This window comes from Eptatretus burgeri, chromosome 4 (genome assembly GCF_056783735.1).
Source record: "Eptatretus burgeri isolate ZD-2024b chromosome 4, Ebu_testis_v1, whole genome shotgun sequence".
Taxonomy (NCBI): domain Eukaryota; kingdom Metazoa; phylum Chordata; class Myxini; order Myxiniformes; family Myxinidae; genus Eptatretus; species Eptatretus burgeri.
The window spans coordinates 11,079,580-11,107,220 of NC_140964.1; the positions used below are offsets into that span (position 1 = coordinate 11,079,580).

At 44.1% G+C, this 27,641-nt stretch overlaps 1 protein-coding gene across 5 annotated transcripts in view; it reads right to left on the bottom strand.

Annotated features, from left to right (window-relative positions):
* The window catches only part of LOC147027472 (uncharacterized), a 144,494-nt gene that overhangs the window by 100,748 nt on the left and 16,105 nt on the right, over window positions 1–27,641 (bottom strand). For all 5 annotated transcript variants that reach the window (XM_085876926.1, XM_085876923.1, XM_085876925.1 and 2 more), the window contains 7 exons: window positions 10,781–10,872; window positions 10,372–10,561; window positions 7,954–8,037; window positions 2,785–2,923; window positions 1,039–1,190; window positions 804–921; window positions 208–360 (listed from right to left, as the gene is read on the bottom strand). In XM_085876926.1, coding sequence (XP_085733052.1) covers window positions 208–360; window positions 804–921; window positions 1,039–1,190; window positions 2,785–2,923; window positions 7,954–8,037; window positions 10,372–10,561; window positions 10,781–10,872 — 928 coding nt within the window. The remainder of the gene's footprint in view (window positions 1–207; window positions 361–803; window positions 922–1,038; window positions 1,191–2,784; window positions 2,924–7,953; window positions 8,038–10,371; window positions 10,562–10,780; window positions 10,873–27,641) is intronic.

A 27,641-nucleotide genomic window follows, 5' to 3' on the forward strand; every position in this document is an offset into this window, starting at 1 on the left:
GAGGGGAGTCATCCAGGCGATATTTAATTAAAATATAAACCCACCTGCCCCGCCACACTTAGACAACCTGATACTTTGCAAATGCAACCAACCAATGTGTTTTAACGCTGGACATTGAAAAATTGGAGCAAAATTCCGATTAAGATCGGCATAGGAATCTGTTACTCAAGGGAAGTATTCGACGTTTCGGAAGGAATTCCACCTCACCGAGAAAAAGGCGCATCTCTTTGGAGACCTCCTTTTGCAGAATGTCAGGGCCAACAACTAGATGAGCAACAATCTCACAAGCCCTCTTTTGCAGCACAGCAGACGCCCGTTGGCCCGGAGAGACAATGGAGGGAGTCGAATGAATCACCAGTCCTGCCGCAAAGCACGGATGGCAACGGATGAGAGAAGATTGCAAGTCGTGGCACCATTGTTCATATGTACATATTCTTCTTCATCTCACAATACAGTGTCTCATTATCCCCCTTCCATAAACGTCCACCACGCAGCTTCTTCATCTGCTTTTTGGTCGATTCAGCGAGAAGTTTATTTTCATACATTGCCATAGGTGACAGATGGGCAATAAAATGAAGTACTGCATATTAAAAAAAATAAAATAATTTCATACCATGTTGGCAAATATTGAGAGAGTTTGTTGGCCAGGTAAATCAATGAACAGATAATCAACAATTTTAAATGGTGCTGACTTGGACAATCCAGGAAGAGTTCAACGCTGTTGTGTGAGGGTTTAATAACCAAACTCGAAAACAAAACGATCACACAATAACATTCTCAGACACAAACTAGCAGGGACTGACCAGATATTGGAGTGGCTCCTGGAGTCGCTGGGGAGGTGACAGAAGAACGTGAAGAGGTGCGAGAGAGGTTCGTCTCCAGAGGGGATCCAAGAACGAAAGTCAATAGGGGAACAACAACCTGACGTGCACATACACCCATACAACACCACGACTCGTCAGAAAGTGCTTCTCAACATCACGCGTGAAGGACATTCCAAGTATTTTTTGAGAAACAAGTGCAAGATAAAGAGCTGACCACATCAAAGCGGGACATGGCATGCGCACCAAGCCGTAACACAAGGTGCCACCACACAAGTAAGCGTGTCTGAAGAAGCAGCTCGTTACGCGTCGCCAGTTCAGCCAGAGGTTGCAACAGCAGCTTCAGGCGTCGCATACTAAAAAGCACCTCTGTACGAGTAGGGCAAGGTTTGAAATCAACCACATGTTAGCCTGTTGGGTTTTTGTTTTTCTTTCATTTAGAAGCAATTATCCCAAAAGTATTAAGTCACGCATTCAAGAGGTGCTCAAAAAATGCCGATTAAAGTTTCCTTTTTGGGATTCAGACAAAGGTTTTCTAAATTACAACATATTCAACACAAATCGGTCATATTACTGATAATTGTATCCTCTCACAAAAAGGATTACTAAAATTCTCGTTTTTGGAAGTACATTGGTTAGGAAGAACATAGGAACAAGTAGAACTTGAAAGCATCTCAAAATGCAAAGCCCATCCGTGTCCGCTTTGTACTCGAACTAACATTGATGAAAACAACAATAAAACCAGAGTTGGTGTCAAAGCCACCCAATGCTCGCCTGTTTATACATTTATCGTTTTTAAAAGACTAGTCTAATAATATTTTTAATAAAGCATTCCAGTGAAGTCTGATCCAAACAATTTTAAAGCAATATATGTATTTGTATATTGTAATCAGTAAAAAAGATAGTGTGGTAGATAAAAACATTAGAAAGGAAATAACTTGCACCAAAAACTTTAACATTTTCACGCTCACGCTGACGCTGACACTGACGCTCACGCCGGGGGTATCGCTATCGCTCTCTGTTCTTCGAACAGGCGAGCAAACCAGAACGGCACGCTTTGACGTCGACAAATATGATTCCACCCACATTATTAAATACTTGTACAAATATTGATTTAAATCCCTTCAGCTGCTCTCAAATTTCACATTTTTACCTGGCATGACCTTTGACCTCTTGACCCGATAATCTAATCAGTTTATGAACACGTCATTAAATGTACTTGTAATAAGTTTGACTTGGATCCCTCCAGCCATTTTAAAGTTATCGTGGCAATGTAAACCTATCATTGACTTTGACCTTTCGATGCCGCAATCGAATCAGTTCATATTTGCATCATACTGTATACTTGTACCAAGTTTGGTCAAAATCCCATCACTGGCTCACAAGTGAGCACGGTAACAATTTTTACCTCGCATGACCTCTGACCTTTGACATTTTGACCCCAAAATCTAATCAATTCATCTTTACACCATTATACATACTTGTACCAATTTTGACTTGGATCGCTTCAGCCATTCTTAAGTTGTCGCAGCAACGAAAACCTATTACAGATGCACGGAGGGACGGACAGCCGGAAGGACAACATGAAAACATAATGCCTCTTCGTCGGCGGAGGCAAAAAAATAAAACAACCAAAAGTTGAATTTATTAATTAATGTTTTCCATGTACTCATAATAAAGGTTTCTTGAAACAATGGTGAAAAAAAATCTCAAACAGCGAATAAAGAAACACATAAGCGATTACAAAACCCAGCAGTCTCATGCTGTGCGGTGGATGAGATAATAAGACCTATTTGTACTGACTGTGGTTTTGCTGAAAAATTTGTGATAAAGGCTGAAATGGTAAACCACACAGCAAAACCCAATCTACCGCTGCGCGGCGGATGGGCGAAGCAATAATGAACACGGTCAAGATAAAAAGCATCGAGGAACAATACATGTGCAGATCCATGCACCATCTTGCCTGGGTTCTTGGCAAAATTGTCAATAAGGACCTTCCACGAGTTGAATGCCGCTTGCTTAATGGGCAAGGCTGGGCTTCGGAAAGCAGACTCAACTAGCTGCAGGAGCGGGTTAACAAGCTTGCCCTTCTTGTGAAGTTCCTGGAGGCGAAAAGACACTTGCTTCACATACTCACACTCTCATTGGTACACAACTGCCAAGCCAAAATCTTACATCGATGAGTTTTGTTCGGACAACAGTCAATTTAAGTCGCACAAGTCCGATGTAACATTGTTCAAAAATTTTAAGTACAGTACTGGAGTGCATCTTGAATTTTTTTTAAAATACAGCAGTGCACAGTCTGCCAGTGTAAAAGCGACAATGTCGTGTCGCTTCTATACTGGCAGACTGTGCACAACTGGATTTAAAATGTCATAGCGTCATGTCCGAGCCATGTCGTACCGTCGTGTCTGTGGCCATGTTGTTGGAGTAATATTGTTGCGGGGCCAGGTATCGACCACGAGCACGGCCGCGAGATGGAGCTGCAAGTCAGCCCGACCGATCGCCCGGAATGTATAGGTCGCCGCCCCGGATAAGTCCAGAGTTGACGGGTCCTCTATCGGACCGAAATTCGCCAATGGATAGCCCACGTGGGGTAGGGTCGATTGCCAATTTCAATTTCCCTAAATACTCACGTGGTCCAACTACCGGGGAAATTCACCCTCGACGGAACTCGTACGAAAACGAGCCGCTTAGCACGCTCGTTCCGTGTGCGATTCTGAGCGGTTTAATCGCCAAGAACCGTCGGTCCAAATGTCCCCTTAGGGCCGTAACAGCTTTTACTAATTCTCAATCACACGTCATGTTTAACCAATGAAGGAAACACAAAACGAGCTGATACATTTAACAATCGGGTATTTATTCAACAATAATGGGCGGAATTAGGGAAACACGTAAGAGGCAGAATTAAACCAAATTTCAGACAATGCACGTATATACAGGCACAAGCACTTAACAGTTTACTACTTAGAGGACGGGCCCATGGACGGACACACACACACACACACACACACACACACACACACACACACACACACACACACACACACACACACACACACACACACACACACACACACACAAAAGAAGTGGTGGCTGACACCTTTATTTTGGCCTTCAGCACAGAGGATAGTGGAGCTGAGACCAGGGTCTATTTTGGACCTGTCCGCCTTGTGCGGTCTTCCGGATGACTCGGCTCGGCGCCCGTCCCGGCCACCAAAACCTCGACCCCGTTCACTCTGGAGACGGTACACAACCCTTCCGGCTCCGGCGGCGGATGGTCTTTCAGGAGGAGGAGGAGAAGGAAGAAAACGTTCCAGACAGCAGCGGCAAGACCAGTCCAGGCCTTCGGAGACGAGCGCTCTCACAACAGGAGCGCTCCAACATGGTGAGCGCTCCAGCAAGATCAGCGCTCCTTCCTCGCTTCTCACTGGCTCGCTGTTCACTGCCCTCTGCTCACTCACTCTCACTCCTCACTTACTCCCTCTCCGGCTGGCTCCATTTATGCGCTCATCACGCTCACCCCTCCCCGGTGCGCGGGGAAAATCCCGGGGCGGGGGATTGTTGTTCTTTGGTGTCGCATCCTTCCAACGGTCATTCTTGTTTACGCTGCAAGAATCTCGGGGCGGTAGGGTCGTTGTTCTTCTCTGCAGAATCCCGAAAAAACTCCTAACTATTAAAATTAATCGCAGCACATTTACATTGATTCACCCACTAGACAAGGGAAGGAAGCTATCTACAAAACACATACCGATATAACTGAGCTACAGGAACCTGAATGTTTTGTGCGATAGTTTTCCAAATCCACAACAATATAACCGATTTATCAATGGATACAAAATCCCTTATAAATGGTTAAATGAACAGAAACACAAAAGCAACCAATCTATAGTGAACATGCGACCAGCATTTCCATCTTCACCAACACCGACAAGTCCTACATCGTTATATTCTTCGTCTGAATCGCTCGCATAATGCTCGCAACGATACGGCTCCACAATTCTCTCAAAATAGCATCACTAATTTTTGTCTCAAATAGTTTCTTCAAAATCACACTGATCAGTTTCAACAAACTGAGAACCTTCACAGTTGCGAACGACGGTGTATTCAGTATCGGAATACACCATTTCTCGATGTAAAGTCGCCGCTTGGATCAAGGTGGGTTCAAGGTGTGACGTCACTGGCAAAAATCAAAAATCGACACGAGACCATTTTCTGGGACTTCGTGATTGCCAGAAAACAAAAATATCAAAAAATGTTTTTTCCCTTCAAATTATATCATGACGAATGGTTTTTGAGGGGGGAGTGGGGGGGTAGGGAGGTTTGCATTTGGGTTTCCCTTTAATATTATTATACTATTGTAATTATTGTCGAAATTACTTTTTTACTTTTGTTATTGGAAGCGGCCTTGGAAAAAAAAACACCACGATAACTTATTTATACATCTTAACAACATTATGTTTGATCAGGTCATTCAATGGATCAGACCATTCTGAATTCCCAAAAATAAAATTCACTTCCATAAGGGTGTCACGGGCAATACCGCAGGTCACAAAACCCCTTGGGGGAGGGGGGGATATCCCCTTAGGATTCCGTTCATTTTGGCATGAATGGTCCTCTTTTCATCACGACCAAGGACACGGATTGGACAAGAATGATGGGTTCTGGTGTTGAGACAATCCGAAGTTTCAACATTCTTTGCTTTGAACCTCATTTCACACTCATCTCTGACCTATCGAGCCTGGGTTTGAATCTTGGCCCAGCTATAAACCGTTATCACGGTGTTTCACAGGCAGGGCAATTTCATCAATGTGTGCCGTACCTTGGATGGACGTTAAACAGGCAATACATCAGGCAGTATTACTCATGGACATTAAAGATACCACGGTGTCCTTTGCGAGGAGTAGGCAAATTATCACTGGCACCATGAACAAATCACAAATTCTAACCAGCAGAGGGCATTGTAGAGGCACAGCGTAAACCCCAGAACAGCCAAGTGTTGAACACAAAAGAAGAAGAAAACCCCAATTGAACAATAACGCTATCCCAATCGTCATGGGTGAAACGGTTAGAATGCGAGGTTCACTAGTTAAATACATACAAACAACACTCACTGCCTTTTCAAATGTATCACGTTAATTAACCCTTTGAACCACAACAGCCGGTTCACCGGTCGCTATTCAAACCACCATATACCCCCGTGGCGGGTTCACCAGTCGCTATTCAAACTTCCGTATACCCTCGCGATCGGTTCACCGGTCGCTATTCAAACTTCCGTATACCCTCACGATCGGTTCACCAGTCGCTATTCAAACTTCCGTATACCCTCGCGGTCGGTTCACCGGTCGCTATTCAAACCTCCATATACCCTCGCGGTCGGTTCACCGGTCGCTATTCAAACCACCATATACCCTCGTGACCGGTTCACCAGTCGCTATTCAAACCTCCATATACCCCCGTGGCGGTTTCACCAGTCGCTATTCAAACTTCCGTATACCCTCGCGGTCGGTTCACGGGTCGCTATTCAAACCTGCATATACCCTCGCGGTCAGTTCACCGGTCGCTATTCAAACCTCCATATACCCTCGCAGTCGGTTCACCGGTCGCTATTCAAACCTCCATATACCCTCACGGCCGGTTCAGCGGTCGCTATTCAAACCTCCATATACCCTCGCGGCCGGTTCACCAGTCGCTATTCAAACCTCCATATACCCCGTGGCCGGTTCACTGGTCGCTATTCAACCCTCCATATACCCCCCGTGACCGGTTTACCGGTCGCTATTCAAACCTCCATATACCCTCGCGGCCGGTTCACCAGTCGCTATTCAAACCTCCATATACCCTCACGGCCGGTTGACCGGTCGCTATTCAAACCTCCATATACCCCCCGTGACCGGTTTACCGGTCGCTATTCAAACCTCCATATACCCTCGCGGCCGGTTCACCAGTCGCTATTCAAACCTCCATATACCCTCACGGCCGGTTCACCGGTCGCTATTCAAACCTCCATATACCCTCACGGCCGGTTCACCAGTCGCTATTCAAACCTCCATATACCCTCGTGGCCGGTTTACCGGTCGCTATTCAAACCTCCATATACCCTCGCGGCCGGTTCACCAGTCGCTATTCAAACCTCCATATACCCTCACGGCCGGTTCAGCGGTCGCTATTCAAACCTCCATGTACCCTCGTGGCCGGTTCACCGGTCGCTATTCAAACCTCCATATACCCTCGTGGCCGGTTCACCGGTCGCTATTCAAACCTCCATATATCCCAGTGGCCGGTTCACCGATCGATATTCAAACCTCCATATACCCTCGCGGTCGGTTCACCGGTCGCTATTCAACCCTCCATATACCCTCACGGCCGGTTCACCGGTCGCTATTCAAACCTCCATATACCCCCCGTGACCGGTTTACCGGTCGCTATTCAAACCTCCATATACCCTCGCGGCCGGTTCACCAGTCGCTATTCAAACCTCCATATACCCTCACGGCCGGTTCAGCGGTCGCTATTCAAACCTCCATATACCCTCACGGCTGGTTCACCAGTCGCTATTCAAACCTCCATATACCCTCGTGGCCGGTTTACCGGTCGCTATTCAAACCTCCATATACCCTCGCGGCCGGTTCACCAGTCGCTATTCAAACCTCCATATACCCTCACGGCCGGTTCAGCGGTCGCTATTCAAACCTCCATATACCCCGTGGCCGGTTCACCGGTCGCTATTCAACCCTCCATATACCCCCGTGGCCGGATTTTTCTCCAGGGAGCCCAGAGTGGGGGAGCCGAAAGTCCAAGGAGCTCAGGGTTCAAAGGGTTAAAATGGTCACCCGAGCTAGAAGAGCCAGAAAGCAAAGGCTGCACTCTGCCGGAAGTTGCTTTTGCAGAAGACGAATGCCGAGTAAATGTTTGTTACTTGTGCGAGGACCCTAACTTCAATGCAATGGTTTCACGTTATATGCATCGCAAACCATTACCATAAACAGAAGAAGCAAAGATACATGCTACATGCCCTTAAAGACATGTTAGAAAACTTCAGGAGAAGCAAATTAAGTAAAATGTTGGATTTACAAAATAAATAAATAAATAAATAAAAAGGCAGAGTGAGGAGTCAGTAGAAAAGGCTCACATTTCCAAGCAAGGTGACCATGATGTTCCAGACACCAAGCATGTATTGGATGTCCGATATCTTCTTCATCTCGTTTAGCAGGGTCTGGCCAGAGACAAGACTCAGTCAGGCAACATTACAATTTCAAAAGTGATGTTCGACCTTCAAAATATATTTTCCTCCAAAAAGGAGGCATGCATTCATACACAGGGTGATCCAAAATTATCTTGTAAACCTCTGAAATTTGTGCATCATAAAATTAAAATGGAGGGATTAATAAGGGTGTTTGAAGTGTTACAACTGAATAAAGACAGAACATTGGTTGAACATCTTGACCCAGGTCGGCGTCCATAACGTGTACGGCGGTTGATGCCACTCGACAGATAAGTTTCAGATGGCCCACCTTCTGACAATTCAAACGCACACTATCCTTTTACAGCGTGGCCATACATTCTGGAAACATAGGCGAATATACATTATAAATGGTTTATTGACATGTTCAATGGGTTGCCCCTCATGAGAAATGCACAGTTCAATGCGCTGTGCAAAATTACAATGAACGCCTGTATCCTTGAATTTTTGAACGAGCTTCCTCATTGTGCTCTGGGAGACGGCAGCTCCTCTGGGATGACATGCGTTGAAGTGTTCTGCTGTCCGTCGATATGACCACCCCTCACATCCACTCAGGAGTATCACCTCAATGCGTTCGTCTTTCGTCAAGGACGTCTTCAAACTGTCACACAATGACATAATATTATCTATGTTTCCAGACTTTATGGCCACCCTGGAGGGACAAGCATGCCAGAAGCTGGGCCCAAGCACTGAAAATTGAGGAAGATGATTTGGATGATATTGAGGACCTGTGGCTCCACACTGCATGTCCTGACCATCTAGAAGAATTTGATCTGGTTTCTAAGGCCAGGGATTTGGCCTTCTCAGCCATCTGGGTGATAACGCCATTGGCGTTGTTACAGTTTGAGGCATGTCGTCTTAGTAAGGGCATCTTCCTTGTATTCGCCAGTGTGGTCTGGAGTATACAGGTCTTTTCAGTCATACGTCTTGGAGCACATCTGGACCATGGAACTACCCTCGGCCAGTTCCATCTGGATTATGTTCTCATTGTCGGTGGAATCTTGAAGACCCACCGCTCCTTTATTTCCAGGTGGTGTAAAATACACAACACAATAAACACGACTTAATATCTTGCAAAGCCACAGGAGAAGCTGAATGTCAACCATCAATCATCATATAATGGGCGTAAGCCTGGAACTTCGAACACACTTTTCTATGAACATATTCTGTTCATACTTCCGAAATCTTCACATTATGCGTTACATGTATTTACGCAGGTGATAGCGGATTCAAAAAATCGAATATAGATCGAATTTTCAAAGAGAGAATCGATGACGTCACAATCAACAGCGCTCGTCGGCAAACCAACGGCCGGGCCCCAGACGACGTGCTTCACTTAACTAAGTCCATGAGGTCAGGACGTTTGTTCAACTCAGCATTTACGACTTTTATCCTGCCATGTTGTTAATCTGTTGGAGGTAATATAGAAACGATGAATATGTCAAATCGTTTGTGTTACTCATCCGCCACTGTGTGTCAAGGCAAACAATCTAAAGCGACCGGTCTCAAACGCTACCATGGGCACCCAGACACGCCACCAATATGAACTGAGCTGTTGAATGCAGAGCAAAACATCCAAAGAAACTACCGTAACCGAGTATTGTGATCCGTCCTGTCTCCCATACTCGTCATAGACGGGTATCTGCTAGTATGTTTAATAACATGAAAAGGGAGTATGGAGTTGTGAAACATAAACTACAGAAATCACTCTCATGTTGAAATTGGACCATTTATAGTGAACGTTAAAAGAGCGACCGGCCATGCTTCGTAAGATCATCAACTTAAGAAGCAATGAAAGGGTTAATTACTCACTTGATTGTGGTTCTGGAGTTGGCCAAAATGAAATGAATATCAATAACTGATAATGAGGTTCGATATGCCGCGAAATAATAGCGAATTCTAACGGAGGTATGTTAGTTAGCAGGATGTCTGCCTCGATCATGCCTCTTAAAATTGTGCCCTGGCTTTTTCTCCGGCTATGAATGGCGGGGCCGTGTGGTGAAAAGTTGCCACTTAAGGAAGGTTTATGATAATCGTTACAATGACCATAACACTAAAGCATGGGATTTTGAAAATAATTGGCGATTCCATTCTATACTACAATTAACACACACTGTATTAAACCGACCTCAAGCTAATAAATCTCTGAGTGCGTTATCCCAGGGTCGAAAAAGTCAACAGGCATGATGCATCAAAGTTATAGATAGTCAAGCTCAGTTGAGCTGCAGAGACATTGTGCTATTTATTGTCTATGTTGAGCCATGTAAACCACAAGGTTTCCCTTTTTCTTTCTTATCCTGCCATTACCTTTTCAAGCTCTTTTGCCACCAGGGCAGCCACAGTCTCTGGCTGCTGGGCAAGCATTGGAAGGGCAACCTCCACCACGGTGTAGGCTCTCTGCCGCAGTTTTACCGCTGGGTGAACAACGAGGGGCAGAACGAGTCGGAGCCACCGCACCACGTGCTGTGCCACTACTCCCGGGGCCTGACCCTGCAACCTGCAACAGAAGGCCAAACAGTCTGAAAGTGAGAGGCATCAAAACAAACCAAAACAAAGGGCTTCAATAATTTTTTACTTGTTAAATGCACACAAGCCAACGGGGGTATTATGTTGTCATACGCATTAACCTTGCAGATTAACAACACAAATGTTGAGAAGTATCGCAGCTAAATGCATACGGGTAGGAAGAATTTTTTGTTTTTTTAAAGGGACGTACCGTCCAAGAATCTTGCTGACCTCATATTGTACACCTGCATACTGTTCTGCACGGCACGCAACATTTTCTAACGCATCCATCACGGTTGCAACCTGGAAGAAAATCGGTGCAATAAAAATTATTAAAAATAAATTTAAAAAAAAAAAAACACAGATCGAGCTACAAAAGATCTGCATCTCAATGTGCTTCCTTATTCCGTGGAAAAAGTTATCTTCCTTTTATCTTCAAAAATATCTTCCTTTCGAACAGCAGCAAGCATAACGAGTAAATCCTACAACTTACCCAGAAAGTTAAACTGTATCAAAAGGGAATAAATAAATAAATAAATAAATAAAGGAGGAATAACTTGAAAGAGTTGACATGTTATCGCTCCGTTCTCAACTCCTGCCTCATGATGTGAAAAACCCAAATTCAAACCACTTTTACCATAAGTGTCTACCCAGTCTTCACAATTCAGGTACACACACACACACACACACACACACACACACACACACACACACACACACACACACACACACACACACACACACACCGATGTCCTACAATGCCTTTGCCCTGTACGTGAAGAGTGTTCGAGCTTCTCAACGAGCTTTAGATCACTGTTAAATAGAAAGACGAGGGAGATGCTTGTTGAGTGCTGCATCAGAACCGAGTTGCTGAATTTGAACTCTGAGAGTTATGCTTCCGAACAGAGTCCGAGTCCAGCCGGGTTTGGTTGTCAAATCAGAAAATAACTCGGATAGTTTTTGTCACATGAAACGAAGTAATTGCAGTATTTTGCAAGTGTGCGCATGATGGAAGTGTGCGTTAGTACACGACGGCATGTTTCTCTCTGTGAGTTACAAAATGTTACCGTAATTGGGAACTGCAACCATGACCTGTCTAGCTCTGATGGCCATGACCATTGGTGGTTGGTGTCTGTGCCCTTCTGTTTACTTTGATGTACCAGTACTGGTATTGAATTTTGTGTGCTCCTTCAGTGTCCTCCGAAAGGGTTCCAGCTTTGGTGGAATCATGAATGTTTGTTTGAACCGCTGAAAAAGATGAAGCGCCAATGGATTCGTCACGCAAACTCTGAAATGATTGACAGTAAAGGGGGCTTTGGCTGGTGAGCACACCAATGAAGACGCGCTGTGGCGAGTCAAAGGGCACGCCGCGACCTTTGCTCCCGGGAACTCCACCTCCTACAAACTTTGTTCCCTCAAGTCTTCGCCCCACTCAAGCGGCTTAAAAGGCAGAACGCCAGAATATCAAGCAAAATATATATATCAAAATATATATATCAAAATATATATATATATATATATCAAATATATATATCAAATATATCAAGCAAGCGAACCAGAAACAAAATGTGACAGAGGGAGGGGATGGGGGTCCAGCATGGAGGGGGAGACGACGTGGCTAACTGACGTGGAACATGTGACACCCACAGTCCTGCACGGACAGAGGGGATGAAATGAAAATGGAAACTGCCGATTATGATGAGCAAGAAGAGGGAGGATGGCATAATGAACGAGAACAGCATTCAAAAGAGCGCATACCTCTGCCAGGCTGAACAGTTAACGCGATTTATCCCACTTGTAGGACGGATCTGAATCCGGACCTTAATCAAAATCTAATCGGCTTGGTCTTGTCACCGACCCAACTCATTCACTGAGTTTAGTCACAACCAGTCCAATTCGAGACGTCGTGCTGTACATCGTTTTTTGCGCCATCACTCATATGGTTAAGAATCATGATAAAAATTCTAGAATCGGGATCCTCACCAAAATCAAGTCAATTCGTCTTTGTCACTCACCTAACCTGTCCACCAAATTTTGTCCGAATCCATCCACAATATTGAGATATCCTGCTCACAGACAGACAGACAATGAAACAGGCGTGAAAAAATAACCTCCGTCTACCTTCGGTGGCGGAGGGAAGGTGAGCAGGAAGAAGAGGATGATGAAGAGCAGCATAGATTGGAAGAAGAGCTCGCCCAGAATGTAGAAGAGATAAGATTGAGATCACTTATACCCGAGGTCGGCAACCTGCGGCCCGCGGGCCAAATGCGGCCCGCGAGCTCCCCCCGTGCGGCCCGCGGCGCCTTGTCCGGATTTACATTAGGTGCGGCCCGCGAAACATTTTTCTGAACCCGACGGCAAATTTAACACATGTGGACATATGATTCTTCCACATATATCACAGTCTCTGTACGTCACAATAAATTATTTTCGCTTCGAGTCCACTTAACTTGGTCTTAAATATTTTTTCGTTGTTCTTTCAGATAACTTTACAATTACAATTACATTTATTCAATTTACAATTACATTTATTATCATTGATTTTAGGTGTGTTTGTTATTTTTTCGGGTTGGGAGAGGGGTGCGGCCCACGAGGTGGCCCGAACGTGGCCCAGTGGCCCGCGGCCTGGTTTAGGTTGCCGACGCCTGACTTAGACAAAGACCAAAACTCTATTGAATAGAAAACAACAAACGGACGAAAATGCGAGTTCGGAGAACCAACCGATCAATCTGTAAACTTGTACCAAAATCACCCCCCTTGAAGGACATCAACGCTGTGCTTTGCAGCGGCAATGCTCATTCAAGAGAAAGTAACAGAAAACAAAGCCACAAGAAGAATAGACCAGGCCTCACAAACCAAAACCAAACACCACCATGGAAACAGACTAGAGACACAGAGAGCAACCGTGAAAGAAAACGGGACAAATACAATTCCCGAGGGGAAACCAAACTCCAAAGCTAAAGATGAGAAACCAAAACATGCAAAAATCGAAGGCAAAGACCTCGAAGTAATGGGTGCTGAAAACAACCTGAAAATAGGAGTGCGATTGTAAGGAAGACGACGTCAACTACGGGAGAAAACAAAACCATGCGTTTCAAAATAACCCGAAGAGATTATACCGTGAACTCGGGGAAACAGCAGCAAAATGTATCAAGTCCCCCCCCCCCAATAGAAAAATTTCTGGAAAGGGATTTAGGAATTTAACCCAAAGTAACAACAAGGAGGCGGATTGAATCCAAAACTTAGAAAACCAACAGCAACACAGAAGGGAAATGCCCCCAGTTGTTGTTGTTTAGCCCTGGACAGTTCTCTCGAACAAGCCCACGGCACGGAGACAGCCAATCGATCTCCCAAGATCCCCCACATCCAAGATGGTGTGCCCAGTCTTCATGAAGTCAGGGCCATGACAGAGTTGGAGAGGGACAGGGAAAGACTGGAGGGAATGGGCCAGTCCATGGGACCAATTGGCACTCTGACCATGACCACACTGCCCTGATGAATCTGGGCAGAAGGGAAGAGTGGGGAAGATTTGGCCCCTGACTTGCATTGGGGGGGGGGGGGTGCAACCACTGTGAATAGGCATCCCCAGTAGTCACAGGTTGTTGGTGCTTCTTAAGCAGCCTGCGGCTCTGGTTGCATCATTTTTCAGTCAGCTGGTACTCATTTTGTGGACCTCAGAAGAATGACGGACCGAGTCAACCCACCTGGTGATATTTCAATGACACGACAAGGGGGCTCAAACTCAAGATGCGAAAGTCTTAAGCCAGCCACCTTAACCGTTAAACCGACATCAGGCATATGATACCTCTGGTAATATTTGATGAAGAATTTTGTTTAAACCAATTGCAAAAAAATGAAAAACTACAAAAGCCCAGGCCCGGATGGAATTCCAAACTTCTGGCGAACACAATTGGATGTTATCCACGCTCACTACGCTCAATTATTCAATGAACTTATTCAAGAGGAGGTGGTAATGGATGAGTGGCTCACAAAGGGTAACACACCTTCCTCAATCCAAAATCTGAAGAAACCCAACTGACTCAGAAGTATCGACCAATAACATATCCACCAACAACATCCAAACTTCCAAAGGGAATCATCACAGAAATAATGCATCACCACCGAACACAACAAGGGGGCCGAGAGGCAGAACAGAAGGGATGCAAAAGAGGCTGCTATGGAACAATACACCACCTACTACTAAACAAAGCAATACAAGAACAACCAAATTGTCCACAGCCTGGATAAACAACAACAACTTTTGATAGTGATCCACATTCATGGATGATAAAATGCATGCAATTGTACAAGATCAAGCCTCAAGTAACGGTAACAAGGCTTTCACCCGCAGCCTGATTTGCGACCTCTACAACCGCCCCCCCCCCCCAGGTATCTGTAGAATACATGTGGCCCACCAGCAACCCACTCCGAGTGAGACTGCAAATTCCAGAAACACTTCTCACCTTCCCACCTGTAGAACAAACTTCCACTATCTGGCTGTTCGTCTCATTCTTCCCTCCAAGTCTTCAATAGAGGTGTTCACCAATATTTTGGATTATCCACATTCAAAACCATGAGATTTTCGACATCCGTTAAGCCTACCCCACCCATCCCAAAATCTTTCTTCTGTATCAATCTTGTCCACCCCCTTGCATTCTCGCAGACACTTCATCATTACCCACATCCCTCGTTTGTCCGTCTGTCCATTTTTCTCCCTCTGCACTGCTGTTGGCATTTCCCCCTCTCCCCCTGCTGTTCCTTTTGTTATGTTGCTTCCTGATCCGTTCTGTGTTCTTGCTCTCCCACGAGCCGAGAACAATGTATACCGATAAATAAATAAATAAATAAATAAATAAACAAACAAACTGAGTGAGCAAGCAATGGAGCTATGGAAGACCACACATTGATATTACAGCACTCAGAAGGAAAGATCAAAACACCAGGAGTGAAGACACGTCGCAGGCTCTTCCACAGTGACAGCCTTTTCCCCTTCCTGTCTTGTCTGGCTCTGGATGCACCGAAGAACCTCATCAATGAGCAAGGACATGCATATGCACCAACATCCAATAAGAGAATGTCCAAAGAAACTGGGAAGGTGACACATCTATTGTGTATGAATGATCTAAAACTCTTTGCACCAAACGATGAAAAATTGGGAGTACAACTGAAATTAGTGAAGCGGTACTCCAACGACATTCAAATGGAATTTGGTCGAGATAAATATGCCAAGTGCACATTCGTACAGGGTAAAAAAAAAATGGACAACAGAAAAAAATAAAATAAAATAAAATAAAAAAAAACACTGAGACACAATACAGGATCTGGACAACGAAGCATCATACAAATACCTTGGAGTGGAAGAGGGCCAGCAAGTGTCAAACAAATGTGAAAAACAATTGCCAATGAATACTTGTGGAGGAAGAGACAAATCCTGAAAACATATTAACCAACTAGCAATTCCAGCATTCCAATACAGCTGTGGAATAATAAACTGGCCACAAGCAGAAATAAACAAAATATCAAAACGGGGAAAACTGCTCACAATCCACACAAATAGCTGCGTCCGGGACTGACGGTTATTTCCTCAACAGGCGAGGTTAAAATGAGGGATTAGGGGGAAGGGACCATGGCCCCCCTTCGGTAAGTGGTACGGTCATGGGGGAGCACAACTTAAGGTTAGGGCATGGTCCTGCCGATTTCTGAGAAGAAGATTTTTGAAAAAAACACCAACATTTTGGGCAAAACACCCTTTTATTCCCTTTATAGGGGGAACATCCAGATGGGGATCACAACCCCATGAAACCTTGCTGTCCTGATGCATCATACCAATTTGGTCCATAATTGGTCAAGTAGTATGCGAGATGATTTTTAATCAAATGTTAATGGACGTATGGATGGGATGGCCGGACACTAGGACTCACTATATGTGCTTATCTCGGAGAAATAACCTCAAAAGAGGACCGTGCATCCTGAAACTCACCTGGATCAGGAGCAAGAGCCACTCAAATCTTCCACACGTCCTTTAGACCCTGATTTTTTTTAGCTCACCTGGAACGTAGTTCCGGGGAGATTATGCGATGGCATGTCGTCAGTCAGTCAATCCAAAAATACATGCAACTTCTTCTCTGAAACTACACAGAGATTTTGATGAAACTTTACCACAACCGTCATCACCCTGAATGTACCAAAGTTTGTTCATGGCATTAAAAAAAATATATATTATAATAATCATAATAATAATAGCAATAATAATGAGAACTGCCACTTTCTAACTGCTGGCAGTGATGACCGGGTATAAAGACGTCCTCTTTGATACAAATACCAACCTGCTTTGATAAAACATGGGACTGGTGGTCGTATGGCAGCTTAGCTGCTGGGGTCGCTATCATTTCTTCAAGCGCGACTGTCACTGATGCAGTGCCCCTCTACCAGTACACACAATGGAACTGGTACTAATTTCACCGACCTCGGAAGGATGACAGGCTGAGTCAACCCCCTTGCGTATTAATTCAGCAGCTGACGGGGCTTGAACTCAGAACCCTAGGATCCCAAGCCACCACCCTAACCACTGAGCCAACACCAGGCTTTTAACACGGGACTGATGAGTTACCGACCGCGTAACACGAAGTGTTAAATCTATATATTACGTATGCAGTTTACCTGAACACCCTTTTTCCTGGGGACATTGTCAGTATCAATTGAATTGGGGTATAAATTACCTGAACACGAAGCAATAAATGTGCGGGAAATGTCACCGTGGGTCCACAGGGTAAACCAGAACTCCGCTGAGTAATACGAAGCCCCCTTTACACCTCTCTACAATGCGGGATTGAGGAGTTACGGACCAAGTAACACGCAGCATTCAATCAATTCATTACGTAAGCAGTTGTCCCTTTATCCTGAATACATCGTCGGTATAAATTGAATTTTTGTTTTAAGTAACCTGAACACAAAGAAATAAATGTGGACACCATGGGTGCAGAGGGTAAAGCAGGATTCCCCTTAATCTAATGAGGGCTCAAACGTTTCTCTACGACGCGGGATGCATAAGTTATGGACCGAGGAACAGGCCACGTTCCATACATTTATTATGTACACAGTTGACCATTTTTCCTGGAGCCATCATTGGTATCAATTGAATTGCTACTCCTGTACCCTCAAATGCATGCAGGCGCAGACAAGTGAGCCTTACAATAAAAACCAACCAAAAAAAAAAAACTAATTCTAAAAGTTCAGATTCAAATAATTAAATAATTCTGGCTGCCAGACCTTGTGGCCGATCGGGTTGAAATTTAAAACGTACATTCCGAATGTCTGTTAGATCATTATTGTGAAGCCTCACATTGATTGATGCAGCAGTTCCAGAGAAATCATGATTTAACATTTCAATTCAGTCCAAAATGGCTGCCAAACCATGTGGTCGATCGGGTTGAGATTCAAAACTTGCGTTACACATCTCCGCTAAATCATAAATGTGAAGTTTTACATTGAATGATGCAGTAGTTCCAGAATAAACATTATTTAATATTTTTCCTTCAATCCAATATGGCTGCCAAACCATGTGACCTACATCAAAAGGAGGAGGGAACTTTTTGTTCGTCATGGATAGGTGGTCATATCTGTAAAGTTTTGCCTCGATCTGTTGAACCGTTTTAGAGTAGAAGACTTTTTAATTTCTTCATTTTCAATTCAATACGGCTGACGAACCATGTGACCCATGATGTCATAAACTTAGATGCTGCCTCTAATTGGGTAGAGGATCACGCTGGTTGAGTTTCATGTTAATCGGATAAAGTGCGTTTTTCTATCCAAGGTGGCAACAAACCGTGTGACTTGTGACATCGTAAGTTTTATCGTACATTCAGCCATGGCGTCAGATGATAGTTGCAAAGTTTCGCTTCGATAGGTTCGGTGGTTCCAGAGAAAACATTATTTAACATTTTTCTTAAATCCAATATGGCTGCCAAACCATGTGACCGAACAATTATTCCTTAAACTTATATCCCCTTGCCTTGGAGAACATGTGTGAGAGGTTTCCTCTTGAGCCGACGAGCCATTCTGGAGATGTTTGAAGGTTTTTGAGTAAATTCAATATGGCCACCAAACCATGTGACCTATCAATTAGAAATTATCAAACTTGTAAAATGATGTCATTGGGAATGTGTGCTAGGTGTTGCCTCAATCTGTTCAGCCGTTCTGGAGAAGATTTTTTTTATTTTCAAAACAATATGGCTGCTAAACCACGTGATTTTCGACGAAAAAGTAATTTTTTTTTCTAAGGAGAGTTGTTGCGTCGACGACGATCAAGAAATTTCAAATTTTTTCCGATGCAGCGTTCTCCTTGTCGAATTTTCACCGGCATACCACTTCACCGATGACGTCAGGAAAATCGCACTTCTTCCCCCATCGGGAGTTCATCAACATGTGCCAAGTTTCAATTTTTTCCATTGTGCGGTTTCAGAGATAGAGAAGGCCAAAGTTTTTCGGGTTTTCAAAGATTGCACCCGTACCACGTGACCTATGATGTCATAATCATCATTTAAATATGCCATCAAAAAAGACACATGCTATGGTGGAAATTCTGTGTCAATCGGATTTACGGTTCCCGAGAAAATTAAATTTAAAGCGAAAAAAACCCGGGGGGGGGGGGGGATAATGATAAAAAAAAAGCCGGAGTCAAAATAATAATAAACAGAAGGAAAACAATAGCTTACCCAGCCTTGATACCCTAATAATATTGTTGTAGTATTCCCGCCCGTCGGCGTGCGAATGACCGCGTCTAACCAATAGCGGTCGCTTCGCCCACCGAACGGACAATCCAGTCGCGGCTTTCCGGATCAATGCTGGAAACCAGCCACGGGTGTGTTTTTAACCACACCACAACCTTGTCCGCACTCTATCCGCGCTACAGGGTCCGATCGCCAAATCTTCGATTTACCTAATTATTCGTGCGGGTAGGTTAAGGCGCTGTCACACCTTGACGTTTTAGCCAGCAATGGCAACGTATAAAAATGTATGTAAAACATTGGCGTACGCTGAAATTTTGAGGTTTTTTTTAAAAGTTTTGGTCGTATGCATAACATATTAGTAACGGGCACAGAACGTTTCGTTGTGTTACAGATAACTTGTACCAACGAATGCTTAGCCTGTTGTCGGCGTTCACAACCAATGCCCAACAATAGTTTAACTTAGGCATAGCACACTGCACGTATCGCCAACGAACTCGTGGCGTAGCCTGTTAAAAACCTGCCGCACGCCGATTTAAATCATAACCGCCTGAAAATTGGAAGTGTCAACATCGCAGTCACACCTTGATGATTTAGCCAGCGTATGCCAACCTATGAAAAATGTGTGTAAAACGCTGGCACATGTCGAATACGGTATGGGTAAGTTGTGTATATGTTAGGAGCACGCTGAAAAACGAGGAAGTACGCTGTCATATTCTGTGGTACGTCTAGTACGTCGTGAAATTTCAAGCATGCTGAAAATTTTACGACGTACTCGACGTATGGCTCACAAGTTCCACATACGCTGGCATAAGGTCTCTGCATGCTCCGCGATCGTTGACACACGTCGGACACACGTTACTTGTAAGTTACTCATAAGTCGAAACACGTCGAGGTAATGTTTAGCATACCCGAAACTTAATTTTTAACCGATGAGTAACGTGCTTTGAACCTATGAGTAGCGTGCTTTGAACCTATGTGTAACGTATCTCAAACGCACATTGTCGTATGTAGACGAATTTGATTGATGTCCTCCGGACGACCACAGAACTTACTGAACGTGTTTCTAACTTACATCTACCGTATAGTGGCGTATTGGCAGCGTTTAGGGGAATTGGTACATACAAATGGGCTTCACAAGAGGAACCCGTCAGTGTTCCAGACTCCATGTTGAGTAGATGTCAATGTCAGTAGTATCAGTATCAGTAGTAGTAGTAGTAGTAGTAGTAGTAGGTGAGCGTGTCAGTAGTAGTAGTAGTATTATGTCCATGTCAGTAGTAGTAGGTGAGCGTGATGGGGAGGGTGTGGGTGATGATGGATCCTCGTTGCGTCCACGAATATGAGACTACTTTGCACCATTGTTCGATGTTCTTTTCGGCGAATATTTTTTTTCATTCCCACGATCAACTATTTCTTTGTTTCAGTTTTAAAAGTATTCAAAACGACTTGGACAAACGCATAATGTACTAGTAATGAACACAAAACGCTTCGATAACTTATACATAAGTTATACCAACGATTGATTAGCGTGTTTTAGGCGTCCACAACCTATGCCCAAGGATAAACTCATGTATACATAGCGTGGCAGCGTATCGTCGACAATTACGTGAGGTTTTCTATTCATAGGCTGCAACTTCACTTTTAAAAAATGGCTGTCACTCACCTATTGTTTTTGGATGCTGGTGCTCGGCAATTGAAATTGTTTCCATTGAACGAGTTAAATCGCTTCCAATGGACTATTGAAATGATTTAATAATAATGCTTGGTTATCCTTGGACCCACTCTGGCTAGCAGCTCGTCAAACATCGCTGGGGGCATTCGCAGGAAGTTGATGAAGGATGCATCGTCCTCGTTCCACCATGAGCTGGTCATATATGCCGCAATGGCGTCGCCTCCCGATCCATGGTCTCACCCAGTTCCTTCTCCTCCGTTCACGTCTTCCTCTCCCGGCTCTATTAGCACGCAACTGGTGCAGTGTCAACCCGATGAGGTCATGTTGATGTTCGAGGACAGGAAGGTATTGTCGTCTCAGCATTGCCGTATCCTCAATCTCTCGGAATGACATGGACATGTACTCACCACGAAGTCTTAAAAAAAAAAAAAGACGGGTTCCTCCTGCGAAGCCCCTTTTGATATACCAATTCCCCTAATCGCTGCCAATACGCCATTATACGGTATCTGTAAGCTAGAAACGCGTTCATAAAGTTCTGTGGTCGTCCTGAAGACATCAAATACATCTACATACGTATTTGTGCGTAGGACATGCTTTACAAATAATTCCCAAGCACGTTACTCATAGGTTATAAATAAGTCACGGGTACCCTAAACATTACTTTGACGTGTTTCGACGTATGAGGAACTTTCAAGTAACGTGTTGCGAAGTGTGAACAACGTTCGTGTAGCGTGCTTACAAAACGTTACTCATAGGTTAGAAATAAGTTTCGGGTACGCTAAACATTACCTCGACGCGTTTCGACTTATGAGTAACTTACAAGTAACGTGTGTCAACGCGTGTTAACGATCACATAACGTGCCTACAAATTATGGCCAGCGTAGCGGAACGTGTGAGTCATACGTCGTAAAATTTCAAGCATGCAAAAATTTGAGGACAACCCAAAAGTACAACGTTTAAAGCCAGCGTACTACGACGTATGGCAGTCTTTTTCAGCGTGGTCTTAACGTAGACAAAACTTATTCGACGTGTGCCAGCGTTTTAGACAAATTTTTCATAAATCGGCATACGCTGACTAAATCGTCAAGGTGTGACGGCGGCTTTACCGAGAGATTGTACCTCAAAGGGACCGCTTGGAAACGAGCGGCTTAAGCAGCTCGCTTCCTTTTGGGATAACCGAGCGGGGTATTATCGCGCAGTCTCGTTGGACCCGATCACTTTACCGGCTATTTAAAAACCAACTATATTCCGAGTGCAAGATGGCAGAGGACGCAACGAACAGGTTTACATTCAAACAAGGACATTTATTATAATAAAGCACATATGCAATTAAACAAGGCAAAACACGTATGCAATTATACAAGCAACAAAAGCACGACAAAAGAACTACGACAGTCTATACGAAATGCGATGCAAACATTTACAGCACACGAAGCACTTAACAATTTCCTACTTATTAGACGGGCCCACGGACACACGTACGCACACACACACACACACCCAAGAAATGGTGGCAGAGGCTTTTAATAACGAGCTCCAGCTCGGAGGACAGGTGAGCTGAAACCCAGAACCTATCTCGAACCTCTCCACCTTGTGTGGTCTTCAAGTTGTTCGGACCCGGGCGAGAGCGAGCTGGATCCAATCGCCGTGAGCTGCGATCCTTCCCGAGCTGCCGCGAATCCTCCCGCGCTACTCAACACGTGCTGGTGAGAGGAGACGCCAATCCTTCCCGTCGATGCGTCGCTTCCCCGAGGAACCAACTCCCGCGCTTCTCAACACGTGCTGGTGAAACGAGGCGCCGATCCTTCCCGTCGATGCGTCGCTTCCCTGAGGAACCACCTCCAAGAAGAGGTCGATGAGTCGCACCAAGCCGGGAACCAAAATGGAGAAAAAAAAAAAAAAGAGCTCCACGAACCAAGAAGAAGAAGCCACCACTCGCAGCTCGAGCCGAGCGACCAGCTCAACTCTCTTCCAAGCAAAGCAGCTCGAAGCAAAAAGCTCTCCCGAGCCAAGCAGCAGCTCGAATCTCACTGAACCACCAAAGCAAAAAGCCTCCAAAAAGCCTCCTCCCGAGTCAGGCCTCAGCCAAAGCTCACTGAGCCAGCCGAAGCAAAAAGCTTCCGAAAGCCTCAACCCTAACACAAGCCAAGCAGGACCCGACGGTCTGCTGAACGACTACTCTCTGCCGAAGCAAAAAGCTAACTACTCCAACTCCCAACACGAACAAAGAAAATATCTCCTCTTATCCTTCTCCCGCCCTTCCCCCGCTCCCGGCGTGACTCATGACTCGTGCCCTCGTGCTCCATCCCCCGCTCAGCCACGGGTGGGAGGGAGTTGTTGACATCACGAGTCATGGGACGGCAGGGATCTTCTTGCTCTTCGCAGAAGAGGGGGAGGGATGTCTCCATTGTTCGTTCCCTATTAAATTGTTCCGCAGCGCATCTAATCGATTTCTGAACATTTAAACAATGGAAGGTGAGCTATCTAGGGAACAAGCACTTATCGACACAGCTGACTAAAGGAACCTGTATGTTGTGTGCAAACGAATTCCAAATTCGTAACAACGTATATAATTAAAAATAAAAATAAAAAAAAACCATCGGACCCTAAGGGGGTCTATGAGGGTTGCCCCCCAAACTCGGTATTTGCTCTCTTCTCTGAAACCACAAACACTATTTCAATGAAACTCGACCACAACCTTCATCACCCGTGATGTACCAAAGTTTGTTCATGATATAAATAAATAAATAAATGAATAAATAATAGTAAGAAAAATACCCCCAAGAGGGAGTGCCGGTCAGCTCTGCCAGAGGTCGAAAGTAACTTGTGCCAGACTGGAATAGGGGCAGTTCATAAAGTACGTACGCTCTACTTCTGGGTTTCAAAACCACCCACCCCCCTCTGTATGCAGGCTCGTGACCACCCACCCACCCCCTCATACATCGCTAATCGCTTGCAAAGCCAGCAGTTCCTTATGAACCGATGTTTGTAAGCCATGACGATGCAGTCCCTCGCAGTGTAATTTACCTTTTTTTTAATATCACAGCATGTCATTTATGAAAATAAAAGTACAAATTGACATTCAAAACAATGTTAATGTCATAAATGAAAGCAAGTGTGCATATAAACTTGTGTTCCATTGTTTTAGTTAAATCTGACAAAAGCTTCAAATGTAATATTTGTCTCGGAGAGTTCCGGTTCTTAATTTTTTAATGCTTTTTTTTTGTACATACTTTATGAACGGCCCATACGGGGAATCAGAACGAAGTTTGAAGGGCTATAAAATCGGAACGAGAGCAAATTTCAAAAAATGGCTCATGTTGTTCTGGATAATAGTCCGTAGTATCTGAATCACTAATAACATTTGATCTCTCTTGATAAATGAGGGAGGAGATAAGATTTGAAATCGACGATTTTCGCAACTTTGACAGCCTCGTGACGTTGACCTCGACCTTGGACGACCTTGAAAGTTATATCGTTGTGCATGTCTCATCGACCTCTATCTATTCCATTATTGGTTATTTGTCTCCACTCTGTTTGATTGTGGACGGATGGACGGACGGACAGACTTCGAGACTGGGGTTATTAGGTCATCTCTACTGAGATGATAGAGATGACCTAATAATAATAAAACTCGAGGGGGAGCACTCGGTAGAGTGCAAAACCTCCGCCGCCAATACTGCTGGCTCACTTAAGTGAACCTGATATCCTATTCATTGTAGGTCAAAACGGATCAGACTCTACTGAACCACGATTGAATAAACTAAACTAGATCGACGCGCATGTAGAAATGCAAAAAAAATAAAATCGAAATGTTTTTGAAAAAAAAGTTGCAAAATTTTCTCTATTTTTTTTTTTGGACCAAGTCCAAAATCTCATGGCATGATCCTTGGACCATACCTAATCCCCCACCAAGTTTCGTCGAAATCCGTCCAGGAGTTTTTTCTGTAATACTGTTCACAAACAAACAGACAGGGGTGAAAACAGTAACCTCCATCCATCTTCGATGGCGGAGGTGAAAAATCACACTCCAAGGCAGTACACGGGGGGGGGGGGGGGAGCAAAATAGGTATTTGCTGCAACATTGGTTCATTGGTGCATTTTTCCGATTGCGTCCCATGTTGACTTCATACGCAGTATCATCATTCTACCAGGTAAGTGCTCAGGGTATTTCCCGTTTTTTTTTTTTTTTTGTCGTGAACGTTTATTTTTTTTAATTACGTGAACAAACTTTGGTACATTGGTACTTTGGTACATGATGAAGGTTGTGCTCAAGTTTCATTGAAATTGTGTGTGGTTCCACCTAAACCCCCCCCCCTTGACGAGTGCAGATTCTGATGCAGTCCAATACACTTTCATTCGGCATCAGATATGAAGCTTGTGACCAAGTTTCATCAGAATCGTGTGTTTGGTTCAAGCGATAATGACTAAACTGCAAGTGATAATGACTGACTCACTCACTCACTCACTTGCAGAAACTGCTCGATTGCATAAGCTCACCTGATAAAAGTCCAGGTGAGCTAAGAATCAGTGCATTCTGAGAATGTACCTGCTGAGACGAGGTGGTGGTATCGGCCTGATGGAACTCTGCAAAGTACACTGAATAACATGTCGGATTGGCCGAGTACATGAAAAATTCAACAGACTACAGAATCAAATTTGTACATAAACACAAACACAACAAACCAGAGAAGGTATCCCTAACCCACATAGCACAAAATGTCCAAAGACAGATGCAAATAGATGATGTCACACATGAAACCAAAACAGCAATGAATACAGCCACAACTAGAGGGGGAGCACTCGGTAGAGTGCAAAACCTCCGCCGCCAATACTGCTCGGTCACTCAAGTGAACCTGATATCCTATTCATTCAATTTGACGTCAACAGTGCTCACAGAGTTATAGTTTGCAACTTTCCCTTTTACTTTTAACTTTTACATACTCAATTCATTCGTCATAACCCGATTCCTTGAGACAGAAATTGATTTTACGTGGGTATATCCACCTGAAGTTCCAAAATCAGCCGCAATTATAATTTTGGCATGGTTTTTTTGTTGGAAATCAATTATAACATGTAGAAATGCAAAAAAAAAAAAAAAAAAAAAAAAAAAAATCGAAATTTTGTTGAAAAAAAAGTTGCGAAAATTTTTGTTTTTTTGGGGGGGGTTGGAAATCACTTAAGACATGTAGAAATGCAAAAAAAAAATTCAAATATTTTTTCAAAATGGCCGCCATAGCGGCCATATTGGATTTTGGACCAAGTCCAAAATCTAATGGCATGATCCTTGGACCATACCTAATCCCCCCACCAAATTTTGTCGAAATCCGTCGAGGAGTTTTTCCGTAATACTGTTCACAAACAAACAAACAAACAAAAAGGGGTGAAAACAGTAACCTCCGATCTTCGATGGCGGAGGTTAATTATTCCTAAAAGACGAAAGAAAAATATAAAGCGATACAAACAGATATGCACCGACAACTGGGAGAAAGAGAAAAGAGCAGGGAGATTAATATGAAGCAAAAAAAAAAAAAAAAGGTTGGACAAATTGGGCATTGACAAAGAAGGCTCATTGTAATGGCTAAGAAGAGTTCAGCTCAACTGGGATGGAGAAGGAGTCATTATTAATGCCCAAGACCAAGGACGCCACACTGCCATTAAAAAAAAAAAAAAAATTGTATGACTGAGTCAATCGGAGAAGTGTAGGTTCTGCAAGGTACAATCAGAAAGCATGAGCCAACTCCTATCAGGATATTGCAGAAACTGCTCATATCAGAGCAGCTGTTCACCCAAAGGCACAACAAGGTATGTGCAGTGAAAGCCACTGGCACATGTGAAAAAAAAAACAAAAAAAAACTTCAATATCCCAGTTACACAAAACTCATGGAGTCATGAACCAAAAGCAATCACTGAAAACAAGGAAGTAACACTCACATACGAGCTAATGATCCCATTGAGCGTCAACATAGAAAACAAAGCATCGCGACCGGATATAGTACAGAGTTACAAAAAGAAAAGAAGGCATTGCTAATCAAGGTTTCAGCTCCCAGTGATTTTGGCCGAAGCAACACGGAAATCAAGAAAATAATCAAATACCAAAATTGCACCAGTGATAATTGGAACAATGGGTAGGATGAACAGGAACCTCACAGAGATCTTCAAAACCATCCCAGGGAATATCACTACAAACGATCTGCAGGTGGAAGCTGTCCGGGGCTCAGCGACGACCGATCCTCAAAAGAGTCGGCGGAACAAAAAACGTTGAGAACAAGAAAACTTCACAAATTGGTCCATGAATCAAGATCCCTTACTGAGACAGGTGGATACTTCGAGACCTGAGAGGACTCCGTTCCACCTTCTTAAACCCGCATATGGAGATGACAAGCCAACACGCAACTTTGCAATCCGGTCACAATGCTCGACAATAAAGTTAAACATCCCACGGTATCTTTTGCACAGAGTCCTGCTTCTATCCCTCAAACATCTGGGCTTGACCAGCCGGTTTGCAAAGTACCCCGAGTCAAACACTTTCCTTGGCCCACCCGAAAAAAAGGTGGGAATAATTTGGGGAGTTAAAATTAGTGGTGGATATACGTACATCCATCCATCCGTCCATCCGACCTCAGTATGCTAAATTTCAGTGTAAACTATCGTTTCAAGTACAAGAATGACGA